Below are 12,653 nucleotides of genomic sequence, written 5' to 3'. Positions count from 1 at the left end.
CCAACAACGTTTGTGTGGCAGATTCTACTGAGTTTCTGGTCAATGGTGACCCTGAGTATTTTGATGGAGTTTCATAATAAGGACAGTACACATACATTGAAATTCAAGGATGTGCACTTTTACAGCATAAATGTTACCTAGCACTTATCCACCCATGAATGAATGTTGTCTAGGTATTTTTTTCTGCATGCAAGCATGGACTACTTCATTATTGAGGAAGTAAAAATAGAATATAATTTAGCAAGTTGAGCTAAAACTTTATAAACTGAGGTTCTGTTGTCAATTCAAGGCAGCACAATTTATGATGCAAGTCACTGGTTTAGAAAGAGCACAGATGAGATTTACTTGAATGCTACCAGATATGAATAAGGAGTTTCATACATTTAAAAAATCCACTCTCTAAGGTTGTATAAAATGTTCTAAAAAAAAATTAGGCTTCCAAGGCAAGCAGGCGGCAGGGATCTTCCCTTCTAAACACAAGAAGAAAATAAATGAAGGAAATTCAGTTCTTAGCATTTTTCTTGTTTGCATAATACTATCTAAATTGTTGATTAGAAATAGCAGTGGAAAATGAAACAAAATATTCTGTTGAAATCTAAAGGAGAAAGACAATTTGTATTAAGCTTATGGTAGCCTGAGAGACACATCTTAAAGGCCAAGCCAGCATGGCTGATTACAATTTCAAGAAAATATGTTAATTTTTCACAAATGGCTTTCAGTGCTATGAATCTTTAGGGTATCAAAGACAAGAAGAATGAATGGGAAATTGCAAATATAATAATCTTTGAGGTCTGGTCTATAGGTTGGTGTAACTGTGGGAAACCACAGAAAAATATTTGATGCACATGGGAAAACAATATTTCTAGCATTTTTATTAAAACATTAGCATATTTCTGTGAACATTTCATAAATCTTTTGCAATTTCAGTACAATCTTTCATTACAGCAACACACATCAAAATGTTTTCTCTTTCTGACAGCACAATTGTCTTAAGATAATCATAAAATATTCAAATTTCTAAATTACCAGATGGCAGTAGGCAGTGACTGCATTGAGGTAACTCCACCATCAACTGGCATCAAAATCTGTACATTTGATAGCACAGAGGGAGTTACCATAGCTTCAGGATTATATTTGTAGTCTACTCGAATATTTGTAGTGGTAAGACTGCACTTCCAGTAGGTAGCTAGGTTTAGTGGTGTAGACTGAATACCATTTGAGGATACCTGGGTTAAAGGTGGTAGAAAGAAACATTAGTGCATTTCAAAGTTGTACGGCAATAAATATTTAACACTTGGACAACTTGTTTGTGGAAGTTATGGAGAGAAAACTACATAAGCAATTAACATCCAAAGAGATCTACAATAATGCAGACAGCCATTCTTCATGTATAAATGCATTTTAGGTTTTTTAAAAATATTTATTTGGCTAAGATAGACAAGCTAATATATCCAACAGCTCCTAAGACTATTAAAATGAGTCAGAACATATTCAAGGCAATTGATGTACCTAAAAATTCTAGGGCACTTTAAGGGACATGTAAGAATGGAGGTAACATCCCAAAGACATGTTAGTCAGTTATTTGGTACTGTAAATTGTCTTTTACTGTAGACCACTGGCAAAAAGAATAAAATGGGGGAATTGATGGAAATGAGAGAAATAATAATTGCAGGGGAATAAATAGATGAAGTATTAGAACTTCTGGGATTGCTCTTCTGGAGACAATATGGACCTAAAGACTGAGAGGCCACCCCCTGTGTTATAACAAGAAAGATTACAGTATTTGTAACTAATGCAAGGTGATACACTGGACTCTGCAGATTTCCTCAAATGTGATAACAAGTTGTCTTCTCCTAAACCCAGTTGAGCCAGCAGCTGTGGAGCTGATGATGGATTGGGTACTTGCCATTACCTGCGAGAAGCTCTGACATTCAGAGAGGATGCAGAGAGATTGAGTGGTAAAAGTACGAAAGGTATGGAACGGGGAATGGTGAGCATGAGGGAAGGACTCGGTGATCAGATTGGAGGGAACAGAGTGGATTTAATGTTGGGGTGGTGGTGGAATCCAATATTTTGGCATGTCAGGTTCATCCCCTAACTACTTCTACAGATGCACGATTGAAAGTAGCCTGTCTGAGTACATCACTGTACAATACATTAACTACTCCGCCCAACACCTCAAGAAACTGTAAAGGGTTATGAATACAACTCAGGTCATCATACATACCCCCGTCCGCTCCAATGACTACATCTTTACCATCCGCAACCTTAGAAAAGCAGCCAACATATTAAAGGATTCATCCCACCCTGACCAAACTCTCTTCATAACCCTCCCATCAGGAAGGAGGACCAGGCACTGCCAGATTCAAGGGCAGTTTCTTTCCTGCCATTATCAGATTCCTGAATGAACGTCTAATTATAAAGCTATGCTGCCTTTGCTTTGTGCAACTCTGCCCTTTGTATTGTGTCTTACTGGCTGCACTATGTATGAGATGACTCATTGGGACTGTTTGCAAGACAAACAGTCTGCATTTTGCTCTAATGTGACAATAAATTTGAACTTGATATTTTTCATAAGTTCTTGATGGAAAGACTTCTGGTGAACAGAAGTTCCATCCAAATAAAAGAGTTGCCATGTATATAGAAAATTATCCTAAATTAGTGACTGCTAGCTAGAAATTGGCATCCACCAGGACAATCCATCACTTATCCGTAATGCTGGAGATGGTGCTGTCATGTGGGCAAAGGGGTTTCACCAGCACTGGGGTGCAGGATAGTGTAGGCAAGGGTTAGGGTTAGGGTAGGTTGGGATGTGTCAGTAGTAACTCAGATATTCCTGTGGTAAATGGTACAAGGCAGACAACACTGGGATGGGCTCAGCTGGTTTGAAGGACATTAATGAACCAGATTTTGTTTTATGTGACAACTCAGTAGCTTCAGGGTCATTGAAAGCATTTAGAAAAAAAAACGAAACAGGTTTGACTGATGAAAATTGCAGCCAAAGGTTGTTAAAGGTTTTCTCAGAAGCTTCATGGATAGGACTTATTCTGGATTGCTCATGTAATTCAGTTATGTCACACATGTCCCTGAGACAATAGTAGCCCTTGGCAATCAAATCCAGAACATTTTTGTCTAGCAAATGCATTTTTACTCATACATGCGAGTTAAGTGCAAGACAATTGTGTCACCTCCTCCCTCCTACCACCAACAGCCATAGTTGGTATTCACCAGCATTTACCACCTCTATTTCAGTGCTACCAACATGTGTCATTCAATATTTCTTATTCTCCACCTGATATTAAAGAGTTTATTATGCTCTCTTTCACTCAATTTCTAACTTGTCTGAGTTATAGTGAAAGGTCATTGCCCAGCAATGCTAACTGTCTTTCTCTCGACGGATACTGACTAAGTTATTGAGTATTTCCCAAATTATTTGATTTTACTTCACATTTCCAGTATCCACAATGTCCCCCTGCTGCCATTCCCTCTTCTCTGCAAATATTCACTGGGCTGGGGTTACACTCAGATTAGGACATCTTGTCATCAGAAAATCTGGGAGATTCCATCTCCTGATGGTGCGATAGGCTACTGCCCTTGTCAAGTGGGAGTCGAGAATGTGCTAGTCAGTGCCCAGCAGACCACTCAGTGAACCAGACACCTTTCATATAACAAGAAGTCTGACAGAATGCTCTACCTGATATTTCAGAATATCAATATTATAGTATGAAGAAGATGGATTCTGTTCAGCCATTTTCTGGAGGTAGGCAGTGAGCATTTGCATGTTCATCCAAAAGTCCCTTGTGTTGGAGTCACTCTGTGATGGATCACTGAGAGTAAAAATAATGACACTTCAAATAAGCCTCACGATAAATGATCATATCCAATTTAAATATAGTAAACTAAGATGGTGAAAAGATAAACAAGGCAGACAAAAGGGAGCGAGAATGGTATCTTAAGATAAAAAGATTCCAAAAACCTACAGATACGTTAAAAGTAAGAATATGGTTGGTGCTGATAACATTGGATAACAATTTTTTCAAAAGGTTGCTTCCTGAAAAAGAAATTGGGGATTATGAAAGACAACTTCAAGCTGAACACAAAGATAATTTTAGATTTGCTGTATCACGTAGGAATCTAGAGAAACGCTAAATGAACTTTTACTCGCTGCAAATGTAGCAGATGTATTAAATCTTCCTGAAGACAATAAATGCTATTATTATGTGCATTCACTATGCTATTGCCTGAAAACATGTGCATCAATATGCATTCAATTTATATCTGTATATGTGAGGTGCCTGTCTGCATCTATCCTGACTAAGCATGCCCAGGCCTAAGACAACATTTGCATAGTATCTGCATTGATACACACTTAGACTGACCAAAACATATTGCTTTGTGGGCAATATACTAGTAGACTTAAAATATGACAGGGAATTACAAAAATGAGGTAATATCTAAAAAACAATGTGATGGGAAAATGTTAAGGTGATTTTCGTGATCAGCAGTCCAAAAACCATAAAACATACCCAAAAATGCTCAGCAATAAAAAATCTTCATTGTCCAGTCTAAATGATCAAAAATATACACATCGAGACAGAGTGTGTCAATATAACATTCAATAAGCACTTTGGAGCAGTTATTTTTTTATCAAGGAAGAGGATGTCAAAAAGCAGAGGTAGAAGAGATAATGGGGTGAAAGGCTTGTAGACATGTGGTCACCCTGGGGCCATAGGAGATAGACAAGTGGGTCACAGTCAGGAGGGGGAAGGGAAAGAGATAGATACTAGTGAGTACCCCTGTGGCTGTGCCCCTTGACAATTAGTACTCCTGTTTGAGTACTGTTGGGGGTGGTGGGGGGAGGGGAGGGAAACAGCCTACCTGGGGGAAGAAACAGCGGCAGTGCCTCTGGCACTGTGGCTCAGAAGGGTAGGGAAAGGAAGACGAGAGCAGTAGCAATAGGGAACTCTAGAGTTAGGGGTCAGACAAGCGATTCTGTGGACTCAGGAAGGAAACTTGGATGGTGGTTTGGCTCTCAGGTGCCAGGGTTCAGGATGTTTCAGATCGTGTCCAAAATATCCTGCAGTGAACAGCTAGAGGTTGTGATACATATTGGCACCAATGACATACGTAGGAAAAGGGAAGAGTTCCTGAAAAAAGATTAGAGGGAGTTAGGAAGGGAGTTGAGAAGCATGAGCGCAAAGGTAGTAATCTCTGGATTACTGCCTGTACCAAAAGACAGTGAGTATAGGAATAGAATGAGGTGGAGGATAAATGCATGGCTGAGGGATTGGAACAGGGGCTAGGGATTCAGATTTCTGTACCATTGGGACCTCTTTTGGGTAGGTGGGACCTGCACTTGACAGGTTGCACTTGAATCCCAGGATGACCAATATCCTGGTGGGAAGGTTTACTAAGGCTACTGGGGAGAGTATAAACTAGAATTGTTGGGGTCGGGGGTGGAAACCAAACTGTAGAGACTGGGGAAGAGGAGGTTGACTCATAAATAGAGAAAGCTTGGAGACAGTGTGTGAGTGGTGATAGGCAGGTGATAGAGAAGGGACGCGCTCAGATGGACAGTTTGAGATGTCTCTATTTTAATGCAAAGAGTACTGTGAACAAAGCTGATGATCTTGGAGCGTGGATTAATTCTCGGAACTAATGTGGTGCCATTTTGGAGACTTCGATGGCTCAGGGACAGGATTGGTTATTTCAAGTGTCAGGTTTTAGATGTTTCAGAAAGGACAGGGAGGAAGGCAAAAGAAGTGGGGACGTGGCACTGTTGTGTCAAGGCTGCAGAAAAGATAGACATCATGGAGGAATTGTCTATGGAGTCTCAGTTGGTGGAGGTAGGGAATAGGAATGGGCAAATTTTGCCCAATGTTTTTGTATAGGCCTCCCAATAGGAACAGGGATATTGAGGAACAGATAGGGAAACAGATTCTGGAAAGGTGTAGTAATAAGAGTTGTTGTAATGGGAGATTTTAATTTCCCATATGTCGATTGGCATCTCCCTAGAGCAAGGGGTTTAGATGGGGTGGAGTTTGCTAGGTGTGTTCAGGAAGGTTTCTTGATACAATATGTAGATAACCCCACAAGAGAAGAGTCCGTATTTGAATTGGTATTGGGAAATGAACCTGGTCGGGTGTCAGATTTCTCAGTGGGAGAGCATTGTAGAGATAGTGATCATAATTATATCTCCTTTACAATAGCATTAGAGAAAGAGAGGAACAGATAAGTTAGAAAAACATTTAATTGGAGTAAGGGGCATTATGAGGCGATCAGGCAGGAAATTGGAGGCTTAAATTGGGAACAGATGTTCCCAGGGAAAAGTGTGGAAGAAATGTGGCAAATGTTCTGGGGATATTCGTGTGAAGTTCTTCATTGGTACGTTCCAGTGAGACAGGGAAGTTATGGTAGAGTACAGGAACCGTGGTTTACAAAGAGAGTAAAAAAAATCTAGTCAAGAAAAGAAAAGCTGACAAAAGGATCAGAGAGCTAGGTAATGTTAGAGATCTGAAGATTATAAGGCTAACAGGAAGGAACTTAAAAAGGAAATTAGGAGAGCCAGAAGGGGCCATGAGAAGGCCTTGGTGGACAGGATTAAAGAAAACCCCAAGGCATTCTACAAGTATGTGAAGAGCAAGAGGTTAAGATGTGTAAAAGAATAGGACCTATCAGGTGTGATAGTGGGAAGGTGTGTATGGAACCAGAGGAAATCGCAGAGGTACTTAATGAGTACTTTTCCTCAGTATTCACTATGGAAAAGGATCTTAAGGTGATTGTAGTAATGAGTTTCAGCAGACTGAAAAGCTCAAGCATGTAGATATTAAGAGGATGTACTGGAGCTTTTGGAAATCATCAAGTTGGATAAGTCACTGGGACCAGATGAGATGTATTCCAAGCTTCTGTGGAGGGCAAGGAAGGAGATTGCTGAACCTCTGGCGATGATCTTTTAATCATCAATGGGGACAGGAGAGGTACTGGAGGATTGGAGGGGTATGGATGTTGTTCCTTTATTCAAGAAAGGGAGTAGAGATAGCCCAGGAAATTATAGACCAGTGAGTCTTACTTCAGTGGTTGGTAAGTTAATGGAGAAGATCCTGAGAGGCAGAATTTATGAACATTTGGAGCATGATTAGGAAGAGTCAACATGGCTTTGTTCAGGACAGGTCATGCCTTACAAACTTGAATTGATTTTTGAGGATGTGAGTAAACACATTGATAAAGGAAGAGCAGTAAATCTAGTGCATATGGATTTCAGCAAGGCATTTGATAAGGTAGCCCATGCAAGGCTTATTGAGTAAGGAGGAATGAGATCCAAGGGGGACATTGCTTTGTGGATCCAGAATTAACTTGCCCATAGACAGCAAAGAGTGGTTGTAGACGGGTAATATTCTGCATGGAGCTTGGTGACTAGTGGTGTACCTCAGGGATCTGTTCCAGGACCCTTACTCTTTTTGATTTTCATAAATGACCTGGATGAGGAAGTGGAGGGATGGGCTAGTAAGTTTGCTGATGACATAAAGGTTGGGGGTGTTGTGGATAGTGTGGAGGAGGGTCAGAGGTCACTGATAAGATGCAAAACTGGGCTATGAAGTGGCAGATAGAGTTCAACCCAGATAAGTGTGAAGTGGATCATTTTGGTAGGTCAAATATGATGGCAGAATATAGTATTAATAGTAAGATTATTGGGGTCCAAGTCCAAAGAACGCTTAAAGCAGCTGCACAGGTTGATTCTATGGTTAAGAAGGCATGCAGTGTATTGGCTTTCATTAATTGTGGAATTGAATTTAGGAGCCGAGAGATAATGTTGCAGCTATATAGGACCCTGGTCAGACCCCACTTGGAGTACTGTGCGCATTTCTGGTCATCTTACTACCAGGAGGATGTGGAAGCCATAGAAAGGCTTCATTCTTGGTTGCCAAAAAATCATATATATCCCCATAGCTAAAATGATTTTTAATTAGATCGATACATTTTCTATTTGTTGTTTACCACTGCCTTTGCAGGCAGTGAGTTCCTGATCATCATCTACCTTGTATCTTTAATCCTTCATTTTAAATCTGTGCGCCCCATTCTCCCTTGACAACTTCGCTAATGTGAACAATTTAGCTCTATTTACTCTACTTAAATCTTGTACTTCTTACTGTCAAATTTTCTTTTCACTTTTGTTGCTCCAAAGAAAACTGACTGAATCACTCATCCTCAAAACATGAGGAGATTTACAAGTATGTTGCTTGGTTTAGGGAGCATGCCTTATGTAAACAGGTTGAGTGAACTAGTATATAGGTGTTTAAGATGATGAGAGGCATTTTTCGTGTAAATATTCAAAATGGTTGCCATAAGAGAACATGAGTTTAAGGTGCTGGGGAGTTGGTTCAGAGGAGATTTCAGGGATAAGTTTTCTTATGCAGAGAGTGGTGGGTGCGTGGAATGGGCTACCAGCAATGGTAGTGAAAGCAGATATGTTAGGATCCTTTAAGAGACTTTTGGATAGGTACATGGAGCTTAGGCTCCATGCTTAGGCTCTGGGAAAGCCTAGTAATTTCTAAGGAAGGGACATATTCAGCACAACTTTATGGGCTGAAGGGCTGGTATTGTGCTGTAAGTTTTCTATACTCTTAAAATGAATAGGTCATCTGATCTGGAGGGGTTGAATCTTGAGTTGCTGAATAAAACTAGGAGGAAGTTGTTGAAGGGCTTATTTAGCACAATCTTTCTATTCTTCCCAAGAGTGGTGTCAGATCAGTGGAGAATGACAAATGCAGCTCCCTTGCTATAAGGCATACATGGGAATGTCAGGCTTCAGAAGGCCCATTAATTTCACCTCAATGGTGTGAACCTTTTAGAAATAATCATCAGTGAAAAATCATCGCCATTTAGTGAAGTAGGAGTTAAGGACTGATCTGTTGAATGCAAAGCATGCTTGATTGACCTGACTGAATTGCTTTGATGTGATAGCTCTGAAGGATGATGAAGGGGATTGGTTGATGTTACCTATATGCATTTTCTGAAGGCATTCAACAGAGGCTTATGCAAGATGTTAATTAACAAAACTAGGTCCATGGAATAGAAGTGAATAAAAAAAACAGTGAAAGACAGATGAGAGGCATTGATCGTGTGGCTAATCAGAGGCTTTTTCCCAGGGCTGAAATGGTTACCACTAGAGGACACGGGTTTAATGTGCTGGGGAGTAGGTACAGAGAAGATGTCAGGGCTAAGTTTATTTATGTAGAGAGTAGTGGGTATGCGGAATGGGCTGCCGGCAACGGTGATGGAGTTGGATACAATAGGGTCTTTTTAAAGACTTTTGGGTAGGCACATGGAGCTTATGAAAATTGAGGGCTAAGGGAAAGCCTAGTAATTTCTAAGGTAGGGACATGTTTGGCACAACTTTGTGGGCTGAAAGGCCTGTATTGTGCTGTAGGTTTTCTATGTTTCTAAAATCCGGATTATGAGTTTGAACCTTCTAGTGCAAGTGAGAGGCTGGCATTTAATTGCATGTATTCTAACTCTTATCAATAAAATGCATATAATAAATTAATTACTTGACACCTTTGCATTTATTTTTTGTTAATAGATAACACAAATATAAAAAAGATTACCTAAATACAAGCTGTGCATTTGGAAGAATTTGCTCAAATTTGCTGGTGTTCCGTATTCTGAAGCTAAGCACAGCAGGTGATGGATTGCTGGTAAAAACTTTAATTATTCCACTTGGGAAGGACATGGTCATATCACCAGTGATTTTGACTATGCACCTGCAGAAAAAGCATAAACTTAGTTATACAGTTATCAAAGAATATTAAACTATGAAACAGAAATCAATATTTTTTTATTAATATAGGTTTCAATTACCACCTCACTGGCATACAACACCAAATGCCAAAATTTATCTATTCACTAAACACCAAAAAATCTGATATCTCCTTTATTACTTCTGATGTAAATTTTAAATCTGGATCTTCTCGTCCCTCAATTTACTGATTCCCTCTCTTTATCCTATCTAAATAGGTGATTACCTTGTCTACCTCTATCAAATTTCTTTTCCACCTTCTTTGCTCAATGGAGAACAAACCTGGTTTCTCAATCCATTCTAGTAAATATTCTCTGCACCCTCGCATGGACCTTTGCACTTTCCTGAAGTATTATGACCAGAATTGAATGCAATTTTAATTTTGACTCAATTATTATTTTACACAGGTTCAAAATTACTTCTCTGCTTTTGTACCATATGCCTTTAATTACAAGACCTAGAATCCAATATGCTTTTCAAATGGCGCATCCAACACCTCCTCCTACTTTGAAGGATTGAGGTACATGGGCTAATTATCCTAGGATTAGGCAGGAATTTGGGAAAGTAAATTGGGAGCAGATGTTCTCAGGGAAATGCACAGCAGAAATGTGGAAGATGTTCAAGGATTTTGAATCTATTTGTCCCACTGAGACTGGGAAAAGATGGTAGTGTAAATGGTTGACAAGAGAGTTAGGATAGCTAGACAAGAGGAAGAAGGAAGCACAAGTCAAAAAGAGCTCATGAAAATTATATGGTATCAGGACAGAAAAAAGGTTTTAGGAAAGCTAAAAGGGAGCATGTGAAAACCTTGGCAAGTAGGATAAAGAAAATCCTAAGGTTCATGAAGAACAGAGGATAACTAGAGTAAAGGTAGGATCGATGAGGGATAATGGGGAGAACATGTGCCTGGAGGCAGGCTAGTCTGAAATGAATACTTTGCTTTAGTGTTCACTAGGGAGAGTGACCTTGGTGAATGCAAGATCAGTGTATAACAGGCTAATGTGCTGGAGCATGTCAAAGTTAAGAAAGACGTACTGCATTCTTCTTAAAATCATTTGGATAGATAAGTCCCTGTCATCGGACGGGATATACTCCAGCTTACTACAGGAAGTGAGGGAAAAGATAGCTCAGGTGTTGGCTATAATTAACAAGTCCTCCCTGGCCACAGGAGTAGTACTAGAAGGATTGGAGAATGAAAAATGTAATCTCTTTGTTTAAGTGAGAGGGAAAATCCCGGTAATTATAGACCAGTGAATCTTAAGTCAGTAGTGTGAAAACTATTGGAGAGGATTTTGAGAAGCCTAGTCTTCTCAGGGATAGTCAGCAATGGCTTTGTGAGGGGAGGTTCATGTGTCACGAGCCAAATTGAGTTTTTTGAGGAGGTGACAAAAGAAATTTTGTTGGAGGTAAGGTGGTGAATGCAGTGAATATGTATTTTAGTAAGGCATTTGACAAGGTCTCTCATGGTATGCTTATTCACAAGCCATGAGGCATGGGATCGATGGAACCTTGTCTTCTTGGATTTAGAATTGGCTTGCATGCAGAAAACAAAAGGTAGTAATAGATAGAACATATTCTGCCTGGACATCAGTGACCCATGGCTTTCTGGAGGGATTTGTTCTAGAACCCCTGTTCTTTGCTCCTTTTTTCCCCAAACAAGTGTAGTACATTTATAATTTTCCACTTCTCTAGCATGACCACTATAGATTTTTAAAGATTTTGGCAACCCCTTCTAAAATCTTCACTGCACCAAAAATGGATGTAGCCTCAACAAACTAGAATACATCCCATTCAGATTTAGTGACTAGTACAGACTTTCTTGTATCTTCTCTTAGTTAAATTTCACCCCATTCATCATCTCTAGTACCTCTTCTTTTACTGGGATTTTGGCAGCACCATCTTCTTTAATCAAAAAAATGTTTATTTAAATGCAAAAAGCATTGCTGGAGTATTATGCATAGATCTGAATTTTATTCTGAATTGGCTCCATCATCCCCTTATTTTCTATTTGCTATTTACCTTTCCATAGAAAAGTCTTGGATTCTCTTCCATGTTAACTTTTTTTTCTTATATTCTTTGCTCATTATCCTTTTTGTCTCCACTTCCCCCATCAAATAATTATATTCATTTTGGACTCATTGGAATTATTCACTTGACAAGTGTCATAAGACATTTTAGTTTCTTTCTACATCAACCAACATTTTGGGTTTGAGCCCTTTATTATGGACCTTGGACAATTTTATTTTTGACTGAGGTCAGGACTGAGCCTACTGCTGGAGATGTGACAGCTGCTAGGAGCTGTAATAGCGCTGCACTGCCACTAGGGAATTTTGACAGCTGTCAAAGCATGGGAACCACATGCTGAAAGTCTGTGGGCTCGCAGGAGAGCGAGCCTGTGGTTGTTAAACTCTCTCCACCAATGGAGAGGGCTGGAAGCATGTGCTGGGCAGTTAAAAAGCCCAGCACGCTGGTTTTGGAGAGGTTTGTTGGTGGATTGAACTGTCGGCAGCCAGACAGTTGATCTGACTGTGCATGTTCATCCGGCAGCTTTCAGTAAGCCACACAATGTTGCTTTGTTCATGGGTGCTAGCACTGCCACCTGGAACTGTATGTCAGTGTGCTCATCCAGTAGTTTCGGTGGAAAAAGGAAGACTGAGCTGCTTTGCCCACAGGTATCAGCACTGTTGTCCTGACAGCAGTTTGGGGAACTCTGATACACAGAGTGTGTGTGTGGGACTGATCAGAGCCTCTCCCACCCTCTTTCACGAAGAGGACTTCATGTGGCAGGAGTCACGGGACCACTCAAGCCAGGGTGTCCAAAGGAGAGGACCTGCAATGACAGAAGGTCACTTGTTAA

General features: G+C 40.1%; 1 protein-coding gene across 10 annotated transcripts in view; it reads right to left on the bottom strand.

Moving 5' to 3' along the window:
- Window positions 1-12,653, bottom strand: part of fcho2 (FCH and mu domain containing endocytic adaptor 2) — a 241,038-nt gene that overhangs the window by 38,157 nt on the left and 190,228 nt on the right. For all 10 annotated transcript variants that reach the window (XM_069937031.1, XM_069937066.1, XM_069937035.1 and 7 more), the window contains 3 exons: window positions 9,606-9,761; window positions 3,695-3,827; window positions 1,027-1,226 (listed from right to left, as the gene is read on the bottom strand). In XM_069937031.1, coding sequence (XP_069793132.1) covers window positions 1,027-1,226; window positions 3,695-3,827; window positions 9,606-9,761 — 489 coding nt within the window. The remainder of the gene's footprint in view (window positions 1-1,026; window positions 1,227-3,694; window positions 3,828-9,605; window positions 9,762-12,653) is intronic.

The sequence above is a fragment of the Narcine bancroftii genome, chromosome 1, assembly GCF_036971445.1.
Source record: "Narcine bancroftii isolate sNarBan1 chromosome 1, sNarBan1.hap1, whole genome shotgun sequence".
NCBI lineage: Eukaryota > Metazoa > Chordata > Chondrichthyes > Torpediniformes > Narcinidae > Narcine > Narcine bancroftii.
Note: the sequence above shows the minus strand (reverse complement) of the source record. Positions and strands in the feature narration are given on the sequence as shown.